General features: G+C 39.2%; 1 protein-coding gene across 8 annotated transcripts in view; it reads left to right on the forward strand.

Moving 5' to 3' along the window:
- LOC108052565 (slowpoke-binding protein) overlaps nt 1–20,948 on the forward strand; it is a 39,221-nt gene extending 18,273 nt beyond the window's left edge. Inside the window, exons 3-13 of one of the 8 annotated variants that reach the window (XM_044459626.1) lie at nt 4,702–5,165; nt 5,668–5,787; nt 6,127–6,294; nt 9,801–10,008; nt 10,072–10,308; nt 10,727–10,908; nt 12,588–12,798; nt 13,043–13,168; nt 13,232–13,374; nt 16,532–17,648; nt 18,136–20,948. In XM_044459626.1, coding sequence (XP_044315561.1) covers nt 4,702–5,165; nt 5,668–5,787; nt 6,127–6,294; nt 9,801–10,008; nt 10,072–10,308; nt 10,727–10,908; nt 12,588–12,798; nt 13,043–13,168; nt 13,232–13,374; nt 16,532–17,648; nt 18,136–19,395 — 4,236 coding nt within the window. In that variant the 3' untranslated portion in view covers nt 19,396–20,948. Of the gene's footprint in view, nt 1–4,701; nt 5,166–5,667; nt 5,788–6,126; nt 6,295–9,800; nt 10,009–10,071; nt 10,309–10,726; nt 10,909–12,587; nt 12,799–13,042; nt 13,169–13,231; nt 13,375–15,002; nt 15,322–16,531; nt 17,649–18,135 lie in introns of those variants that run through there. The other 7 variants (XM_044459627.1, XM_044459628.1, XM_044459630.1 and 4 more) reach the window with 7 other exon arrangements.
- Nucleotides 20,949–22,293: the final 1,345 nt, after the last annotated feature.

The following is a 22,293-nucleotide window of genomic DNA, read 5'->3' on the forward strand; positions in this document are numbered from 1 at the left end:
TGGTGCTGGCGTTGTGGGTGGTGGTGCTGGTCAGGGCGAAGGTAAACAGTCGTTGAGCGGGTCATGATTAATGTGTCACGAAGTGGGCAACATCACGACTATTTGCCTCCAGCACAAACCACACACACTTTTAATGGCAGACATGGCACAGTGGAGAAAAGCCACAAAAACAAGGGTAATAAAAAATGTATGTGTTCAGGAAAAAAGGCCGTTGGCCGTTATAATTTTTAATTAATAAATTAAATTTATCGTTGAAAAAAGAAAACAAAATTGATTACATTTTGATAAACAAAGCCATAATTTAAAGCAAAAAAAGCACGATTTGTTGATTAAGGATTGAACAAACGACTAAAAACTGATGATAAATTAAAGCGTTTTTTTTACTTTTTGATTACAAAAATACATTAATTTATAAATAAATACAAAGCAATTAATGGCAAACAAAGTATTTCTGTACTACCTTATGGGTCAAAATAAACTATGATTGCGCAAACATATTTTCCTCAGTAATACCCTTAAGTCTAAACGTAACTAAAACAGCCTTGGCTCTTAACTAAAGTTAATTATAATAGCATTATAATATCAATTACCCACAAAAGACTCCCGACCAACAGCCTACTAAGCTTGACCTTGCCCTTTTTGTAAGTAATTCCAGTCTTATCGCTGGCCCCACGGTAAATTATCCATACATTGTTAGCCCCATTGTCAAGAAAAACAAACTGGCATGCCAAGTTCAAATGGGACTCGATGGAGGGGGTTCGGTTGCCGAAGGAAGAGCAAATAAGAATGGAATGAATAGACGAGGAACATTCTTTGCGAATGCCGCTCGCCATGAGTCAGTTGGAAATTGTCATAAAAATTAAAAATCAATTTTTATAATCCAGTTAGATGGGGAAAACGCACAGTCGAAAGCGAGACAGACAGACAGTCGGTCGGCAGGGGAGCGAGTGAGAGGGCGAGCCGGACCGACGAGTCAGCCGCAAATACGACCACAAACATGAAGCGATATGGACACGCAAACACTCTAAGCCACTCACCCACAATCGGTGGTAGTACTAACATACACCAATGTGGACGTGTATATACAAAAAAACACACCTCATTCCAACTGGAATGAAGAAATTTCATAGTTTTCGCCCCAAGCGAAACGATATTCGAATCGCACCTTCATTAACGGACGACCCGAGCACCGTGTTGGCCACGTTTTCATGGCTTAAATATTCAAGCAAGTTGGCCTAAATTTCGGCGCGTCAGCGAGTGATAAACTTTGAAAACTTGTTGGAACTTTGCAAAGTTAATTTTGGTGCTCCCAAAAAATGTAATCCATTACATGGCACGCGGCAGTCAACTCTTTGCCAACTTTGTGACGTCCCAAAAACTATTTAAAAATTTATTAAAATTTGTCTGACCCAATCAACAATGAGTGCAACCATAATGAAGCCGAAGTGTTCGTGGAAAGTGTTGGTCTAGGGCGGAAAAGTTCCCCCGAATCGTCGAAAGCAGGTGCCACTCCGCTCATCATCTCAGTCATCATCATTTTAAATGTGCAATTCTATTTCGGGCTAAGGAATTTGCGGTGGTAGATTAAATGAGGTTGGGTGGCGTGTAATGACGAAAATTATGGCGTTGTTCTGTGCAGAAAGATAAGGAGATTTCAAGAAAGATTAATCAAGCTGGGAATGGAAAATGAAGCTGTTATAGAAATAGAAAAAATTTCAAGACATATTATATATCAAAAACTGAATAGACTCAAGGGCGTTCAAAAGACGATTTCATTTTCTTTGTACATTTGTTTATCTAGCTTAAATCTTGTACGATTTTTCCGTGGATTTCACAAAGTAGTTGGTGCCAATATGGCATCAATATTTAAAAATGTAGATTAGAATCATCCAAACTATGAGTTCCAAAAAAGTCTTTAAACAAATTTTAAAATTAGATTTTTAAAAAAGGATATTCTCAACAATATTGAATCAATTTTGAAGTCTCTATTCTAAATAAAAATAATTTTGAATGTATTAAAAGTTTGCCTAAACTGTATTAACAAATGGCCGACCAACGAACTCGTAAAACTGCGCAGCAATAAAGTTTTCCCCTACCTTCTTAATCATTTTGTTTGGAAGACCACATAATACCCAAAAAAATAATTAGTAATTGCCTAAGGGCATGGAAACATTTGTCAGCTATTTTTAACTGCTAGCGTGAGTAATATCTTACGACTAAGCCAATAACAAACGCTATTCAATTAAAATGCTGAGAATCAATGTCTGAAACATTGAACTAAGTCCCATATTGATTAATGATATCTGTTTCCATTTGTAGACCTCTCTATTTCTCCCATCGCGTTTCTTTCCGCCATTTACCGAAATTGACAATTTAATTTGCAATGAACAAGCCAGTGACGGACAGGATAATGCAATAATCAAAGTGAAGGATAAGCCAGAACTCAACTCACATATCGTGATTGTGAATATGAATACGAATTTGACACCCAGACAGGTGAAAAGGGGGAATGTGTGGGGTTTCTCTAGTGCACACCTGAAAGCCAAAAGAAAATAAAACGAACCACTTACACCGCTCCCAAAAGGAAAATCAATAAAGTGTCTTGAAAGTAAAAGGCAGAAACGAACTTTGAGCATTTGTGTGCTGTCCCTGATTAGATAAATGGCCCAAAGAGGGGTTGCCCGTACAAAGCAAAAACAAATACGATTAAATCAACCCACAATGCATGCAACAACAGCAACTAAAAAACACAATTTAAAATTAGAATTAGACAATTAGACAAATAGGCCGCGGGGGCGGTAAAGTGTGGGAAACACGTGCAAAAAGTAAGGCTGCTTCAAAGGTTCTATACAGAGCTCAATGTCACGCAGCGCACACACATGAAAGCAGCACTTGAGGGTAAAAAAGGCGCGACACACGGGGCGTATGATTTATTTAAGCGTCTATTAAAGTCCTTTCCATTGTTCAACCACTCTTGCCGGCATAGTAGGGCTTGCTTTTATCGCGGCTGTGGTTTACTTTTCACCGTGTGAAGGACATTCGTTGAACTGAAATGCAGTTGCTTTCGGTAAAATAACTTCAAAAGTTTTGCATGCTGAAGGGGGCGTCTACTCTTTAATTAACAAAACATGAGCGGTGGTATCTGAAATTAAAATCGGATCCATAGTGTCTGCGTGAAATATTTTAACTACTGCTCTGGCAGACACTTAAAACGCAAACAAGCCTCTATTTGCTATAATTGAGTACTCGTTTTCTTTGTCCCATGTTTTTCGACACATGCGACATAGATTACGATTAGAGAAATTAAAGAAAAACTGTGAACAATTTTTGAACTATTATTAATAATAAAAACAGAGAAACAATTTTAATAGACTGTCTGACATTTGGAGCTCAGGAAAAACTTTCAAATGCTAAACTCGCCTAATATAAATTGGTATGTCTAAATGATATAAAAAAAGAGACTGATAAAATTGATTTTTTTAGTTTCCCAAATAAATTTTATTATTAATTGCATTCTCTTTGTTAGAGAAGTATTATTTTAAATAAAAAGTAACACTGACAAGAAACAAAAAAAGGGAAAATATTTATAAATTATTTATTTAAAATACCAAAGAATATAAATTGAATTATACTTCATTTCAATCATTTACGATTTCGACTGTCAGATACCGGCGAAATCCAATTAAACCTAGAATAAGCACCAGCAAACACAACCTAATAATACAATTATCCAATTGAAGCATGGGAAATCCATTAAATTACGTAGATATAAGCCAAATTGAAAGCGAATGGGGTCAAGTTGATTTCGCTCTCATCGCATTTCATCAAATGGTTCTCCCACTGTTTACCCACCATTCACCCTTGCAAAACTGAAGAATCCAATTGAAAACTAAATTTTTGAAATCGTCGAACCCCGGATTTAGGTGTCTTGCATTTTTGGACTGTAGCGAAGTTTGCCTAAGAGATCGCTGTGGGTAGGTAAATTTGCTTTCATTGCATCAGCAAGTCAAGTTATCGAGCGAAGTAAATTAGCCAGCAAATTGAGAGCAAATCAAATCACCTGAGCAAAGCTAAAAAGCAACCCACAACTTTTACACAAGCAAACGAATTATGATTTTCCAAACTTTAATTGGCTGCTAAAATATAAATCCTCATGACACGCTGAAATTTGTTTGAATTATTCCTTTGAGTTACACGCAATTATTTTATGCAAATTTCTTAAAATTAGATTACGCTTTTATACAAATTGGCTGTAAATTAGTTTAGTTGAATTGATAAAATGGCATATGCCCTAAAGCATGTTTTATCCTTCATTTGATTATCCTTTTTCTTCCGTTTCACAAAAACACATTTTCAAAGAAACAAAGGACTTGGCAAAGTTCGTTATCAAAATGCTTTTGTGATTGTCTTTTACAGCAATAATTAAATCCAAGTTATTTTACACTCTTTGAACGATTGTTGAGCAAGTGCAACTGCCGGGGTCAAAGAAATAACTTAAATAGCTTATGATTTCCCCATTTTACTGCCCACGAAGCGCTTCTGTCCGTTCTCGTTTTTCATTTCGTTGCTGTGCTCAGTCCTCGTTCTGGGATTAATCAAATTTTAAATCGTTTTATCGCATATTTTTATTCCATTTCTCTGTGGCCACTCAACTTTTGTTCGAAACTCAACACAAAAAAAAAACACTTGAAAACACCACAGGACACTTGTAGCGAGGTCAACCAGCCGGCATCGCCGCATCCGGAGCCGGAGCTCATCATCAGCTGCCACCGGGATCAGCGGAATCAGTGCGATCGGAATAATCTCCAGGGCGAAAGCAAAGTCATCACCCGATCACAATCATCGGCGTCGACCGCGCCGCATGCTCCAGTGCATCAACTGAAGCAGCAGCAATCTCTGCCCACGCCCCTAACGCAGCAGCCGGGCCACAATCCGCACCACAATACCCACGCCCCCAAGTCAGTCTCGATCCTGGTCTATAAGACCCTGAACACGGTCTTTAAGAGCAGCCGCAAGATCATCGTTCGTGTGTGTGAGGTGGCCAGCGCCAAGAAGTCCTTCACCATGTTCAAGTTCAACAAGGCCGCCCAGCAGCAGCGGATCGATAACCGGAACAGTGCCGTCACAGGGCACGATCCTTTCGTCCGACCACCAGTGCCCGAAAAGTGAGTGCTCCGAGGTCCCGAAAATTGAGGACTTCTAACTGGGGAGTGGCGATAAGTGTTTGAAAAGCTTTATAAAAGAAAAAGTCTAAATTGGTATAATCAAGCATAAAAGTTCAAGAAATAGTCTGTAAAAAACACTAATACATTTTAACAATTTTGTTTGAAATTTAAATTATTTATTTTTCTATCCTGTTTATAAACAAATTTTGCATTTAATCTTTGTTTCTTTTTAAAATTGAATGAATAATCTATTAAAACTTATAATTTGTATATAACTTTTTTTATAATAGTATAATAATATCTTAAAAAAACAATTTTGTTCACTAAACCTAAAGCCGTATATTTGATCTTCTAAAAATTATATGAAAGCTAAGTCAATGCTTATCGAGCTCTTTAGCGGTAAATACTTTCAACTGCGAACTGCCAGTGACTGTCAATGTGTGTTTTTGTCTCTCAATTCAACCGATAACCAATAACCAATAACCGATAACCAATGCGATAGGAAAGTGAGAAACATTATGAAGAAGCTGCACAAGGCGAACGGCCTGAAACGCTCCAACTCAGCGATCGAGTTCGATGTCTCGGCCCTGACAGCTGCCAATCGCCGCCAGATTTATAGTAGGTGAGTACCCGATCGGATATATGTATATATATATATATACGCCCGTATGTGTGTGTATATAGAACTTTTGCAATGTGTGTGCGGGTGTGTGAGGACAGGACACTCACACACTCTAGAAAGATCTAGCACAGTGCACAGGTTCCTCGAGTTTTGATTTAGTTCCTTACACTTGTTTGGTTTTCATTTCGTAAAGCTTCTTTGACAGACAGAGAAAAGAAGAGAACACTCACACTTAACGCTGTTTTTTTTCGTATTTTCTTTTTCTTTTTTTTTGTGCCAAAAACCCACCAACCAAAAAACACCCACCGCAACCACCATTGTGTACCCTTCTATTTGCAGCAATCGGTCGGCGAGCTCGGAGCAAGATAACTCAGATCTATCCGAACACTCGGAGAAATCGCCGCTGGTTAGCGCGAGGTTAGACAATCTAGCTAGGCTCTTCTTTAGCAAGTCGATGCCAGCGGAAACCGGAAGTAGAGATACCATAGATTCAGTACTGACAACAAGGTTGCATTTACTACTCTACTCTATACTAAACTAATCTATTTTGTATATAGCTTGTACTTATACTTGAAATTCAGCATCAGCCTCACTAGTGTACAGATTTCAATGCCAAGTTTTTTCTTTTGCTTGCCGATTTTTTTTTACATTTTACTTGATTTCTTTTATTCCAGCTCTACAGCACTTTGCATGCCAAAAATAACTAGAAATAAAACCTGAAATGCTTTTAATGTTTGCCACACGTAGAAAAAAAATACACCAAGCAATTTTTTTAATTCAAATTTATTTTGATGTACAACACATGCACAAGTATATACTCGTACATAGAGATAACACAAGTAATGCCGAGGAAAACCATCTGAAGTGTCTAATGTTTTCAAGAGGGTTTGAGCGGCAGCCACAAAAAATAATTAAGTTGAAAGCTTTTGTGGGCAATGATTTTTGTAAATTGCAAAAAAAATATATTTCCTTAACATTAGACAGACTCTTTTTCTCGCTTGCCAAATATTTTGCCCAACTTTATTTGAAAAGTTTTCTCATTTCAAATGAAAAGCCAAAGGCATTGCCAAAGTCAAAGTATTAAACGCGATGATAGAATGCATTTCCCTTCACTCCCTCCGGTTTTTCTTTTGTTCCAATAGCAGGTGAAAGTTTGCCAGGTGAAAATTCCTCAAATTAGATGCCCAGGCACTCACACACACATACAAAAATTGCAAATTAAATTATCAACTCGGCAAAAAGTTTGCTCGAAAAGGGCGAAAAATTGATTCGGCTGTGTGTGTGTGAGTATCTGTGAGGGTGTGTAGTTGAGTGTCTACGTGCTGAGCCGTATGATGAATGTGCAAGCGAGCGTGAGCATCTGTTCGTGTGTGTAAGTGTACGTCAATGTATGGGTGTGTATCTGTGTGTGCCCCTAACGAGCAGGTGAATATGCATGTGTGAGTGCCGCAAAGTATGCAATAAAAAATTTCACACACGAGCACGTTAATTACGCGCGGCATCCGAACATTTTTGAACAACTTTGCTACCTTCTGACTCTAGGTATCTATCTATGCATCTGGCAGATAGCTTTGGCCCTTGAACTCTTCGGTTCGGTTGCTTTCATCAGTCGAAAATGTGGTTTTTTATTTTAAAAGGGGCAGGAAACGCAATTCACCTGGTGCCACAAGGGCTTTAATTTTAATTAAATATTCTTATTTACAGTTATTGGCGTTGCTCTTTTTTTTCGAGCCTACATATAAAAACACCCTCACAGAAATTGTGTAAAATATTTTCTTTTTTTGGACATTATTGGCCTTTAAAATTAAATGAAAAGAAGGTTTATAAATTACTATGAACAGTTTATAGTTTAATTTACTTTTAAATGCCGATATTATATGTTTGTTGCACATTTAAAATAACATTTCAATATAACTTAAGTTATATATGTTCAAATTTTATGTATTGTATTTTTGGGCTGCTATATATTTTTTCAAGTTCGTAAATATGAATTGGATAGTTGGAAAGTCTTTCAGAAAAATCCAATTCATTTCCCACTTCATTCGAAAGTTCAAGTCTGCCATCTTGAGCGTTCCCCTCCGTTTTTCTTACCATTTATCCTTCCGTTTTCCGCACACTTTCCAGAGTTGACAAACAACAAGTGTGTCGAGTGTTTGGTAAATATTTAAGCTGCAATATCACCAAGAGGATAAACGAGGGAAAGTCACCTTCTCGCTTTGCAACAAAAATTAGCTTAAGTCAACAAACAAACAGGGGAAACACACGCCAGCAAACACACACAGTTGGATACAAAACCCAATACAGCTGCAATCGGAGTCAAGGTCTTGAACAGCAGGGAAATGAAAAATATTTCTCATACGCACCGTTGGCCAAAAGCGCAAGCCATGCGCCTAAAGAGACAGAGCAAAGAGTTTTCGTAGCTTTTGGTTGTTCTAGTCTAGCTAACACACACGAGTACACTGACAAAAATATATCAAAACTAATGCTGTTTTACAATTGGTATAATTGGAATGGGGCTTCTTTTCAACAAAGAATTCATAGTCATTGAAAGCGAATTTTAAAAAGATCTTATATATTTAAAATTTTAGGAATATTTGCCTTAACACAGTACGTTTTGTACGTTTTTTTCGTTGTGTTTGTGTTTTTATTCCGTTTCTGCAAGTTCTTGTGACGCAATGAAAGTGAAATAGGGTGAGAGGAAGGGAAAGAGAGGAAGGAGCCTCTTGGCCAACATTTTATGCCACACACGAACACACTTTCACTCTTTCTAGGTCCTTCTCCCTTTCTCTACTTTCCACTTTCTCCTCTTTTTCGTTTTGTGCCTTATTAAATTTTCAAACACATGCTAAACTTAACCCGAGGATGTGCTTAACCTTCGCTCTGTTTTGATTGAGTGGCCCGTAAGTGTTTGTTTATGAGCCCCGTGCTCTCCCTCTTCTACCAACTTTTTTTTTACTGTTTCTGCCATTGTTATTTTGTCTCTTCTTACCATCTCTTTCTCGTTTGAGCCTCCAAGTGAGTGCAGTTTGTTAAGATTTTCTTCTTTCTTTCATTTCGTTTGACACCGTTTCAATTTTCTGTTGCTTTTCTGCACTCTTCTCTTTGTACAACTCTTCACTTGCAACAAATAAACAAAATAACAAATTGTTCCTCAGCAAAAAAGAAAGAAAGAACGAAATGAAATGATAAACTCTTGCTTCCGTTTCCGCTGCGCCATTGTGCAGGCAGTTACTTCCTCTTCCTCTGGCCCTTCCTTTTGTTTTCCGTCCTCATTGAGTTGCAAATCCTTCGTCCTCTGGCACCTTACAGAGCTGGCCAACAAAAAAATGTTGTGCTGTGCAAATTATTTTGTGCCTCCCTTTTTTTGGCTTAATTTTTAACAGCAATGGACCTGTGACCTGTAGATGTCGTTGGTTTTTTGGGGGTCCCAGGATACTGTTTTGTGGTCAGTTAATAACAATAAGAGGTTTGCTTGTGAAAAGAAGGGGATGACCAATATTTGATAGGAATTTAACCTTTTTCAAAAATTGAGAATTACAATGTGAATGCGAATTATTAAAAGCCCCTATAATATTTCATATTAACTACGCTAAGAAATATCATCAGTTGAAAACCATTGGAATGTAAAGTGTTGATTGTCCGTTAATTTACACCCACATACCGTCAGGTAAATGAGTAAATAAATCTGTGTAAATAAATTATTCAACACCGAACCACATACTTGAACTGGAAGGACGAACATTAAATATGTTTGTCGTTGTTCACGTGCAGTCAATTGATGTTAAATTCCAATCCTTTTGAACGTTGTAAATAAAACCTACCCAAAATGCGTGTGAAGTGATGAATGTCATGACATTTTCTAGATAGCCATATCATAAATAGTTATAGTTTTAGTTGTACTATGCAAAAAGTTTCCTTACTTAGCCGATCTTCAACAACGTAAGCTCTTTTAAAATGTTTCATCTGTGTACTTCGTTAAGCTTGAGAGCTAATATTCGGTTGATATGTTTCAGGCCCAACATAAAGTATCAGTACTCCGCCTTAGACAGTGGCAATGGGATCGTGGAGCGAAGTCCCAGGGAGCGGGCTCAGAGGGAGAAGGCCCTGAATGCCACTCAAGAATGGATTCAGAGTGCCAATGGGCGCTACGAAGTGATCGCCCACCTGGATGAGATCGGTTCAAGGCATGGCAAGAACTGGTTTCTGGTCACAGATGCATCGGTAAGGGCGTTGTAATTAGTTTATTTTCATTTTCCCACAGGAAAGTATTTTTCTTTATTTCAGGTCCGCACTGATCGTCTGCTGACTCTGCTACCTCTGCCCCCCGATTGCGTGGCCTTCGAGGATCTCCCGCCCAACGAAAGTGCCAGGGAAATACTCATGGAGCTCCTGGGATCGCTGCATCATCCGTACATATATCCCGTTCTGGATCTGGGATTTTTGCAGAGCAGCTCGTATAACTACGCATGCCTGGTGACGCCCTTTAACTCGCGGGGCAGTCTCAAAGATCTCATATACAAGGTAAGTAATCCCAAGGATTCTTAAGTCAAAATATTAAATTAAATTATTATTAAATTCTTTCTAATATTATTGTAATCTTCATTATTATATAAAATCATTATTTATGGCCTAATTTATAATTACTTGTAGTTCATTTTATTTTAACCGAAAAATATTTAAAAGGATGAACTTAAAAGCACTTTACAGAAAAGGAAAAAATATTTTGATTTATAAAAATGTTCTAAAAAGTGCTGTTTAAATATTAATAACTAATATTTCATAAAAAAACAACACCATTTTTGAAGAAAAAGTGTAAATTTTTTCTTGTTTTATTAAATGATCTCTTATTAAGATAAACAATTGAACTTCCTAGCCACATTTTGCGAATTTAAAAGTCGATTAAAACTAATAGTAATTAAAATCTATTTCCCCTTTGCAGGCACAGTGGAACGAGCCGTGGGTCAGGAAGTACACACGTAAGCCAAATGGCTTACCGGTGAGCCAGGTGCAGCGCCTGGGGCGACAGATCCTGGAGGCACTGCTCTTCCTGAAGGAGCGTGGCTTTCCGCTTCACGGTCACCTGCACAGCGGCAATGTCATCCTGCAGAACGGGGCCGCCAGGTGAGTACCTCGTGCCGTCCATTGGGGTGCGCTCAACTGTAAACAAATTTAATAATGGCTGAAATATTTGATATCGAACTGTTCCGCCGGAAGTTCCAGTCATGCAAAATTCACCGAAATAGAAGCGAAAAAGATTTCAGCCTAAATGGCAAATTAAAAGCAATTCCACAGAATCGTTGGCCATTTCAGGGCACTTTAAATGCATGTCCCCGTTTCGGAGCCCCCCTCGGTGCCCCTCTGGGATCCATGTAACTGATGTGCGACAACGCGTAAAACACCTCCCTTCGCCACTGGCAAACATCGAATGGGTGTAACAAAAATAAAGCTTTAGCTTTTTGCCATTTTAAAAATAAATGGTCGGCAAAAAAACTCAGCTCAGGAAAGGGGCAAAAGGGGGAAGGGGTAAGGTGGGTGCATATGAGAAGTTCCAATAGGTGAAAGTCGATTAAAGTGCGGATTTTTTGCTGTTCAAGTTTGCACCAAGTGCATGACCCAATTTAGTTGCCATCATCGTCAGTGTATCGCTGTGAACAGGAGGGCATTGAAAAAGCTGATTTTCATATAAATTGCTTATATGTATATATGTACAGTCATCGACACAGCCGAAGTATTGTAATAGAACAGAGAGCAGCACAAGGGCAATATAGAATGTAGTAAGCTGAAAAGCTGATTGACGGAGTGGAAAGGAAAATACTTGTTCAAGAGGATTTGAGATAAGAATCTCTAACTGCTTGCAATAGTAATTAAGGAAAGATGTAGAAAATGTACAAGTCTGAGATAGTTAAATCACAGCCATAAAAAAGGAGGCTATTAGACAGAGATTTATTCAACACTCAATGCTTTGATTGCAAATGAAAATAAATTACATTTACTTAAGGTTATGGTTGGGTCTATAAAACCAAAGATCAAATGCTGGCTATAAAATAAATATCAAAGTGCCGGTATTTAATAGTGAATATTAATTAAAGCCTAATTTATTGTTTGTTTCCATTTCTACCATACTCTAAAGCATTAGTAACTCTTATAAAATCATTGAAATAAATTACTTTTCCTTTACCTAGGTAATGAATCTTAGTCAGAACTAAATATCAAATAGTTCTGTAATCATTTTCTAAAATAGCCAAATATATGGTTTCTAAGAACTTACATTAATTATTTTCTGATTCCAAGAACTAATAATTATTTTCATTATAATAAAAAAACCAATGAATTAAACTATCACGGCAACTAGCATCTTCAAAACGTCTATTGTCAGCCAATTTGGGTTACCTTTTTCAACTAGTCAGCAATATTCCGCTCTAATGAACGCTGAGAATCCCTGGCAGGACCCTCAAACCGAAAGCCCCAGCCAATCCGCAATATACAACACAGTGTAGTACCATAATATTGTCATATCAGGTCTGACATACGCTCTTTGTCATAAAGGCACATCGCAAGCGGCGAAAGAGATGGCAGATGATACCAGGTATCTCTCTCGCTCGCACATAAATCCATAAAAGTAGACACTTTGTGGCCGCCATAGCCACGTGTTGGCCATCAATATATATGGCCGAGCTGCCATCGAAATTGTTGCATAATTAAGACAGAAAACAAAGGGTTTGGAGAAAGGAGAAAGGGTCTGCCATTTAATTATGCATTTTCCGTGACATTTATTCCCTTTTCGTTTTCCCACCCATCAGGTTATCGGGCCTGGAGAATGGCCTCCTGGGCCTCAGTTCGCGCATTAATGCCGTCATGTGGTCCCGCTCGGTCACCGATATCGAGAACGTGGACATCGTCTGCTTCGGCCACCTGCTGTACGAGATGTGCACGGGCCAGGAGCTGACCACCCCCAAGCCGTCCATGCGGGTGCTCGAGATGGAGCTGCAACACTACCCACAAATTGGCCAGGTCAGTGAAAGCTTAAAAAATGAATAAATATTCCAAGACGTTCAGCACTTACTAAATTATTTATTGTGTAAATCATTTATAAATGATCATTTTTACTTTATTATTTTATTTTTATTTTTTATTTCAGAAAAGAAAAAAAGTAATGTATAGTTTATTTGCTAACATCCTAGTGTTACAAATTGACAAAAACTTCGGCTGAGGAGCTACGAAGAATTTTACTAAGATTATATCATTTTCTTTACAGATTCTGGAAATATTAGGTCTAATCTTTGAGCCGCCTAGCGGTGTCTGCCCCTCCGTTGAGGACCTAGTCCTTTGCGATCTCTTTCGCAGCATCGATTTGCGTGAGCTGCGCGGTCCGTGTTTCAGTGTAAGTACTTTGAGAGTTCATTTCTAGTTTGCAGTTCACATCTATGGCGTTATGCCTTTGCAGACAATTAAGCCGAGCCTCAGCAGGTCCACCCTGAACCTGCTGCAAGCGGTGAAGAAGCGCCAATGCGCCTCCCTGGGTCATTCCCTCAGTGAGGCCAACTCGCCCTGCACGCCCCCTTCGACGCCGCACGATCGACGCACTGGGTGAGTGTTTCCGCCAGCTGACATAGCTTTTGTTTCCACCTAGAAGCAAATTATGCAAATTTTTACCTTGTCAGTCACTAACATATCTCACATATATCCCTCACCACACACACTGACTCATACACGATTCATCGTCATGTTGTTCGGTGTGAGAGGAAAAACCAGTCTTGTATGCTCATCAAAAATTTATTAATTCGGTCTAGGATTAGATTTTTTCTAGGTTGATGAAAAAAAACTGAGCAACTTAAATTAAATATCTAATGGTTGTAGAACGAATTTATCTTATGACTGAACAAAATTTAAAAATTGTTGTATAATTTTACTTTACAAATTACTACTTGTTAAATGTAAGTCAAGAGCGACGTTAGCTTTTTTCTTGACTAATTTAATTTAATATTTTAGAGACTTCTAGAGTCCAACGTCTTTTTGTTTAAGTTTTTACAAAAAATAGTAGTAAATAGTAGAGTTATACTTCTGATTTTTATAGACCTATAACATAAAATTTACACGGGCTTCATAAACTGCAGTCAAGTAAAATGTAGGTCAGATGTTGCGCCCTATTTTTCCCCGCAAGGTCCTAAAAAGTCCAGTTGGCAAACTAACGAATAATAAATAGGAGAGCCCTATAAAAATGTTTACTTCCGTTTAATTCACTGAACTGTTTTTGAATTTTAATGAATCTTAAAAGTACTTGTTCGCCTAAAAACACACAAAATCTTGTAGACTGCATGAGTGGGCCCCATGTTGGGCGCCAATTAAATCCTCGCACGGACCTGCTAATCCAGTTGGTGTGCACTCACATTTTGGGCTAATAAAGAGAAAGGCACACACACATCGGCGGTGATGTTAAGCAAAATGAAACAAGAAAAGGCGGGCAGGAAAACTAACACTCGGAAAATGTTGCCATAGGCTTGACGATGTGCGTGTGCCAGTGCGTGTCTAAAGGTAATTATGATAATGTCCTGGACTCGGCGCGGCCTGACCCATCCGCCAACAAAACCTTAGGCAGAATTTAAAATTGTGCATACAAGACAGAAGTATAATTGAGTGATAAAAACAAGGGAAACCAGCGAACTAGCAGAGAAGAAGTCCCAAAATAATAAATGCAGGAAAAAGTGCTCATTTGTTGCCTCATGTATATTTAAGCATCTCTGACCCCGTGTAAATTTACTCTGCTGCCTTTAAAAAAAAAATTTATAATTAAATACTCAAACGCATGTTTTTCTTTCATAACAATTAACAATATATGTAGTGGAGGATTTTTTCAACTAAAGTATTTTTTCCGTATGCAATGTTTACTCTCTCTTTCTCTCCTACCGCCTACTACTACTAATACTACTACTACTCAACCTTGTTGTGTGTGTGTGTGTGTCTATCTATCTTAGTGTTGCGAAAGCGCCCAGAAAACCGTTACCGTTGCAGTTCCCGTTACAGTTGCCGCTACACCAAACCAATCATCTACTACACACATACCGATCCGCTCTTGAATGTCTATCAACGTTCATTTTTGTTTACATTACCTATGTGTGTGTTTTGTTTTTGATTTACAAACTCTTGCATTTCTGCATTTGTTTATTTACATAACCCGTTCGACTAACAAATACCAACAACAACTACAACAACATCAGTGTTCTGCCTGCGCCCTATGAAGTCTTTCGTATGTACTAAACCGAAACCAAACCAAAACCAAAGAAATCCGAACCTGAACCCGAAAAACCAACAATGAACAACTCACAAAAAAATATCTCACAATTAAATTTTACAAAACGAATATCGTGTGAAATAAATCCCAAATGAATACCTGAATAAAATTAAATAAAATCAATATACAAGCCGAGAAAGCAAACAACATAATTTTTTTGTACGACAATTACAATTTTTATACCAGACGGAAAATGAAACTAAGTGCTGCAAAAAATTTAACCATGTTTGTTGTAGCTAAATGTGGTAAGTGGCAAAATTTTTGTATGCTCCAACCACCGCGATAAGCCACGCAGACCTTTGCACCACCCAGCAAGCAAACCACTCCGCACCACAAATTCGAACCTGCATCGGTGGAGGGCCAGCAGAGTACATAGAAAATGTATTTATTTATTTAACAAGTGCAAACCACATTATCCTATGCTTTTCGTTTACTATTGTTTTTATATTGCCGGCTTGCATAATACAATTTGAATGTTTTCCCTGCTGTAAGCTATTTGCCTAACTCTTTTCAATAAATCCCATTTATTGAGCTTGTAATAAAAATGTTTATGTTTTTGTTTTGTTAAATGCATGCTGTAGTATGTATAGTACTAGAAAAATATTTGATTCGGTAAGAGGACAAATATTCTCAGTACGCAGGCTACATTTTATCAGATCCATAAAGATTAAATAGTGAAATTTAGTCTGGTCTCCAAAGGCATTAGATCTTAGATATATCATTCGATGATTATCCTGGACTGACAAACACATTTTAAAAGCCAACAGTTTTTTATATATCAGAAGTATTAAATATAATATTTAAAAGTGGCTTATATTTTGGGGAGATTAGTGTGCAGGTGACTTTTATCACCTGCTTGCAATGCTCAATTTAAGAAAATAACAGTTTTAAGTTAAACTTTAATACCAGATATAACATTTTTTTCTAGTATAACAAAAAGCTTGTACTAATTTAGCTGTGTAAAGAAACTTTCGTTTTCAGCTATTAATAATATTTCAGTACAATAAGCTAGACGCAAAAACTTTGCAGCATCAATACCCGTAAATTTGCTTCCTAATTGAATTTAGCACACTTTGAGATATCCATATCATAGCCAATGCATATATGCCTAGAAACTTTGCAATATATCAACATACCAGTCATTTTTTGGGTCACTAATTGAGTTTGTGAAGGAGCTTGAGAGCAAAGCAGCCAACTTGAGCCTGATTCAAAACACGCACGTATTGACGCTTCTAGTGCAGTCCACTTGCACAGACATACTCACAAAACCCATCAATGCATTCATCGCATACAATGACATGCCATGGCTTTTCTGCATATCCGAACACAAAAGAAAATTGAATCAGGTGCCGGTAGCTCTGGCGGATTGGATACGAAAATTCTGAAATTTCTGATTGTTATTCTCTGCCCTTTTCACCTTTTCGCCCTTCTGCCTTCGACCCACCGACCCCACAGTATCAGCCGAACAATGGACTCATTTGACATATCAAGCGATTCGGAGGAGGGTCTCCTCGAGGAGATTGTCGTCGGTGGGAGCTGCCATCGGCAGCACTTGCTCCGCCTGCAGCAGTGGCACTCCGCCCACTCGTATGTCCACTCGTATGCCTCAGAGTCGCCCATCCACTATTGTGACCCTGCGGCCCTCTATTCGGATGATAATGGCCAGGAGCCGGGTCTGGATCCCCAGCCGCCAACAATTCGCTGTAGTACCAGCAGCCAGAGCAACCTGGATGTCCTGCTCGCCGAGGGAGCCGTGGCCGAGGTCTATGAGGAGCAGGATAAGGAGCAGGAGGAGGCGGGGGAGCAGGAATTTGAGCCTGAAGAGGAGGCCAGTGGCTCGTCGGGAGCTCAGAGGCTGCAGGCACCAGCCTGCACCTCATCGGCTGCTGGGGCATCTTTCAACCACCAACTCACTGCCGATATGTGCAACTACAAGAACTCGAAGAGCAGGAGGCTGGAGTACTCCCTCAAGTGCCTGAAGTACGGGCGCAGCAATCCCTCCCAGGACTCGGCCTTTGGCTCGCTGACCGACAACGACCTGTCCATCGGTTCGTCCAGCATTCGCTTGAGCAGCTTCCAGTCCATTTCGTCGCCCATTGACGAGGGTGTGGAGGATGTCATTATAGCCACCACCACGGGCGGCAATGAAACCTGCCTGGAACTGGCCACCATTCCCAGGAGCATGGTCTCCCAGGACTCAGCCATATCCTCGCCCTGTCGCGAGAGTTCCCCCAACAATTTCCTGCACATCGATGATGCTATGTCGGGAACGGGTTCTACTTCCTCGGGCTCGAATTGTGGCTCCTTCGGAAACATACGTCCCCAGCAGTTTCCCGTTTCGCTCTCACCGAAGATTTTGGTCACTGCCACCAGTAATTCGAGCAGTTCTTCCTTGGCCTCCACCAGTAATGCAGGTCAAGGTCAAGGTCAGGCCCAGGGTCACGGGCAGGGACATCCCCAGCAGCAGCAGTTCGATCCGCCCAAGATCCTGGTCAACGATCAGAACTCCATCTACACCACATCGCCCTCGAAGCGATCGGGGATGATAGAGGTGTTCTCACAAAAATACAGGGTGAGTACATTTAAAGATCTTACCTGTTATTGCACAAATACCATTTTCACTCTACTAGTAATTAGAAATCTTTATTGTTTTTAAAATAAATAAATTTTATGTTATACCAAATTGGTAAAGAAACTAATCTTGATACTCTAAATAAATTGTAAATAATCAAAGTTACTCAAAGGTGGAAAATTACAAATTTAAAAATTCATTTTTAAATTCATTTGTTGATAATTCAAATTGGGCTCTTTATCTTTCCTGTGTTTACGTTTCTTACAATTCCAAGAGACTGCAAATTATATCGATTTAATATTATAAACTATTATATAATAAACAATTTATATAAAAAACGTATCTGCCATTTTTATTAAAAATTAAATATTTTGATTTCTTATTAAGACTCTTTATTATAGTTAGCTTGCTTAAGAAACTCTCTTTTCTTGTTAAATTTAAACAATCTCTAAAAATAATCTTGCGGTGTGAATGAAAGCTTAATTAGTGTCCCTTCCAGGTAAGCTCCTTCGAGGACATGTCCCCGAAGAGGACCTCCGATAAGCAGCACCTGAAGCACGTGAATCGGCTGGCCTTTCGGTCCTTGGAGGAGGAGCGTCGGATCGATAATGCCTTTCTGCCGATGGCAGATCGCACCCACTCGGACAATCGCGTGAATATGCAGAGCGAGAAGTACAAGAAGCTCACACACGCCTCCTTTCGCATCAGCAAAGGTCAAGGTCAGGACTCGCCCACGGCCACGCCCACCAGCCAAACGCCCCCCAGCCAGCCGGGCAATTGCATTGAGATGCAGCGAACCGGAAGGCAGACCCTCTGGCGGGATAGCAAGTTCTATCGGAAGAACCGAATCGCCAAGAGCAACGACTCCCTGATGGAGAACAATCCGTCGCCCAGGATTTCGCCCTGCTCCTTGCGGGATAATCAGTACGAGAGTCGGAGCAGTTCCCAGGCCAGCCGGAGATCATTGAGCGGCAGCCAGCAGATGTTGAGTGTGACCACCAGTTTCTGCGGCAATGGCAGTGGCTCGAGAAATTCGGCCAGATATTGCAGCTCCAAGAGCGAGGACCTGGGCGAGTCCTCCGATTATCTGAGGGTCATGGATGCCCGGAAATCGTACTCCGAGCGCCATCTGGTGCGACTCAAGCAGACGGCCATAAACAACACGCACAGCGAGGACGAGATCAGCTTCAACGAGGACAATAATCCAACGGTATCATCGCAGGGTCAGGGGTTACGGCAATGCGGCAACCAGTACAATCAGAAGGAGCACCAACACCAGCACCAGCACCACCAGAAGCACTATCAGGGTGGCAGGTGGAGCAGCAGCTGCTCCATTGGCGGCCACCTGAAGACGACCAATATTAAGACCACCTCGCTGTCCGCCCAGTCCAGCCAATCGAATTTAGTGGCCACCACCTCAGCAACTGCCGGCTATCGCACGCCCTCCAAGTCCCTCGACCAGAGCATCGCCACCATCGCCATCCCGAGCACCAACATTGTCCAGAAGAGCACCACCACCACCACCACCAGTAGTGACAACAGCAGCAGCAGTGCCACCAGTTCGGTGGACGAGTCCCCATCGAGATTGACCCTCAGTGGGGCCGATCTCTCCAGGATCTTCGTGATGGACATGGACGATGCCCCGGGCAGCACTTGCAGCGAGGAGAAGACCCCACTTCTGGACAGTGTGGAAATGTCCCCGATCAGTCCAACCGATCCGGAGGAACCCGACCTCGACAAGCTCTAAGGGGCATCCTGATCACACTATATACACTATACGCACATACAAACACGTTTTGAGCAGCCGAAATGCAAAGCATGTGATAAAGAAACCAAATAGAACAGAAATCGAACGGGGAACCATAAAGTTATAGAACTACTAGGCTAGGTATGAGATGGCAAAGTGGGGAAAGTGTCACAAAAGAGTTTTCGGGAGGGAAGAAGGGACTTTCAAATAAACGCTTCAAAATTGTTTAACTATTCAAATCAAGAGTTATGCCAGATTTTCAATAGAAACAACAATATTTGAAATATTTCTAGTAACAAACAATAAAGTTAATCCAATTAAATTCTGTATTCAAGTTTTCATAATGATTTACTCAAGTATGTTTCGTAAGCTTATATAATTTTAAACTTAATCTCTTTCGAAAATTTGTTATGACACTTTCCCCACTGCCAGTGTTGGTTAAGGTAAGGCAATTATAATCTTGGTTCGACACAAACATGTACACCCACTCACTCAGAAACATTTTATTGGGCTGCTCCCGCCTTTGCTAAATCCACACTCAAAGCTTTCTTCTGGTAACAATAATATTTTTCTCTTTATATTGAACTTTAGCCGGTTGCTTTTACAGCAATTCGAAATTAACTAGAATATCTCTTCACTGAAGCTAATCTCTAGACTGCTAAGCCACGAAACAACACAGAATAAAAAAAGAGGGAAAACCATCCTGCTGATAAGTTGGTTTTTTTTAACAAAATAAAAGGGAAACCCGTTTTCAAATTATACGGAAATATACACTTTACTTGGTAGTTCATTGAATAGTTAAGACTTAAAAGCTTCGCAGCTTGGCGCATTAAAAATGTTTTACTGTAGCCTAAAATCGTTTTAAGCTCCCAAGGGGGCCTGTTTTAAATATATATTATAAAAAATATATTTTAGGGGAATAAAACCAGCAAATAAAATAAAGGAGCAAACAAAGCCAAAGAGAGTTTACCCATTAAATAAAATTTAATGGCAAATCCAAGGCAGCATTGGAAGTATACAAGATATAACGAACGAGTTACGAATTCTTTATTCAGTTTCCTTTTGTTCAGAAATACCGCATTAGCCAGCACTTCAATATCGCAACGGAAACATAAATTTTACCCCATAAGAGTTAAACATTATCGTATGAAACCGTAAACGATAAAACAATACAGAAATGCAATCAAATTTACTAAGATATCGCAAACGAAAATATCACAAAAGCCACACACAATCGAACACAAAATAAATATACTCACTAAAGGTCATATATATAGAAGGTAATATTAGACGCACGCACTTAACTAAGACGATCCAGATTGGAAACCCGATCCAAAACCCAGCCCCACCCAATCTATTCGAACAACTCGACCTTAGTTTCATTATTCGTAGTTGATGAACGCGTAGAACATTGTTTACGGGACCCTCTAGAATGTATATTGCGTAAGTTTATTTTGCTTGGAATTGTTTGTGTATACACGTATGTACTCCCCAAGTATCCCGAAAATTGAAGAAGCCCTTGAGAACTAACAAATAAACGAGAAAACAATGTACGTTTTAAAAGAGTTTTATTTAAAGGGTATCAACATTTACTGTAACAGAAGTTTATTTCGACAAGCTGAAGTCTACAGTCAAACCAAGATTCTGAACAAAATTATAATACCAAGGGCATAAAAAGATTGCAGAATTTTGTGAATTTTGGGGCTTCCATGGAAACAATGAAAACTGTAGCTACTTGATCTTAGTCATTTTTTAAAACAAGTTTGTTTTATGTTTTCGGCTTTAGTTGAATACATATTTACTTTTCTAGTGCTCGTTTGATGCTGACAAGTACATTTGTTCATAAGAGATAACAAATTCTTTGTGAACAAATAATTGCCTTATATTTTTTTAATCACCCCGAATGCATCCGGTAAAATAAAAAATTGCTTATAAATTGTTGTTAAAGATTAAACAGCTGTGTTCAAAAAAATAAAACGAAGTTTGATCTTAATACAAAAAAAAGAACAATGAATTTTAAATATATTAAACATGATTATAAATAATAAATAAGTGATCTGAATTTATCCAAATTTTTTTGGTAAAAATAAGGCACAAACAAGAACGTATGTCTTCAACCAACCGAATTTTATATACCCTTGAATAAGAATTCGGGCGAATCGTTCCTATAGCAAATGAAGAAAAATAAATTCTGGCTTACATTTTTTTCCTTCTTAATGGAACTGTCGATAATGCCTCATTTAAGAATCCAAATATAAAAATGTTTCTTATCAATACTCGGAAATTCCGAAAGTAAGTCCAGATTCAGAGCATTAGAATCGCTCGCTTTCAGTCGTTTTTCACAATCGTTTGCACAAGTTGACAACGCTTTTGTGCACGCATAAATCACTCGAAGTCTGATCTGTACCGCCTGATGTAGGCTTTCCATTTTGGTCTGTATGGCCGTCTGCTGACCTTCTTTTCGGTCCAGTTTTGCCAGATATTTATACCACAAATGCTGGAGCGGGAGATCAATCAAGGGATTGATGCTCCCTCAATTCCAGGTGCCGTGAAGCTCAGGCGAATCTGGACAGAACAGAAGCTAACTAGGCGGCCATACAAATCAAAATGGAAAGCCAGCAGCCGACGATACAAATTAGATTTGAAGCGCATCTGCTGGCGGCACAGTTTCGTATGGGAATCCAGACTTGAAATATAAATAAAACTGCCGAAGTACGAGAGTTCACCGACTAATTCTTTAATCACCGGCAATCGATCTCACATGGGAACAACGAGAGCTTCAGCCATCAGCAACAACAAAATGTTCACACCAATTAAAGTTAAATATTGTACAAAATCCGATCACCCAATTAAATATAAAAAACAATGCAAAATTATGATATTTTAATAGTTTTTTAT

The sequence above is a fragment of the Drosophila rhopaloa genome, unplaced genomic scaffold, assembly GCF_018152115.1.
Source record: "Drosophila rhopaloa isolate 14029-0021.01 unplaced genomic scaffold, ASM1815211v1 contig_2, whole genome shotgun sequence".
NCBI lineage: Eukaryota > Metazoa > Arthropoda > Insecta > Diptera > Drosophilidae > Drosophila > Drosophila rhopaloa.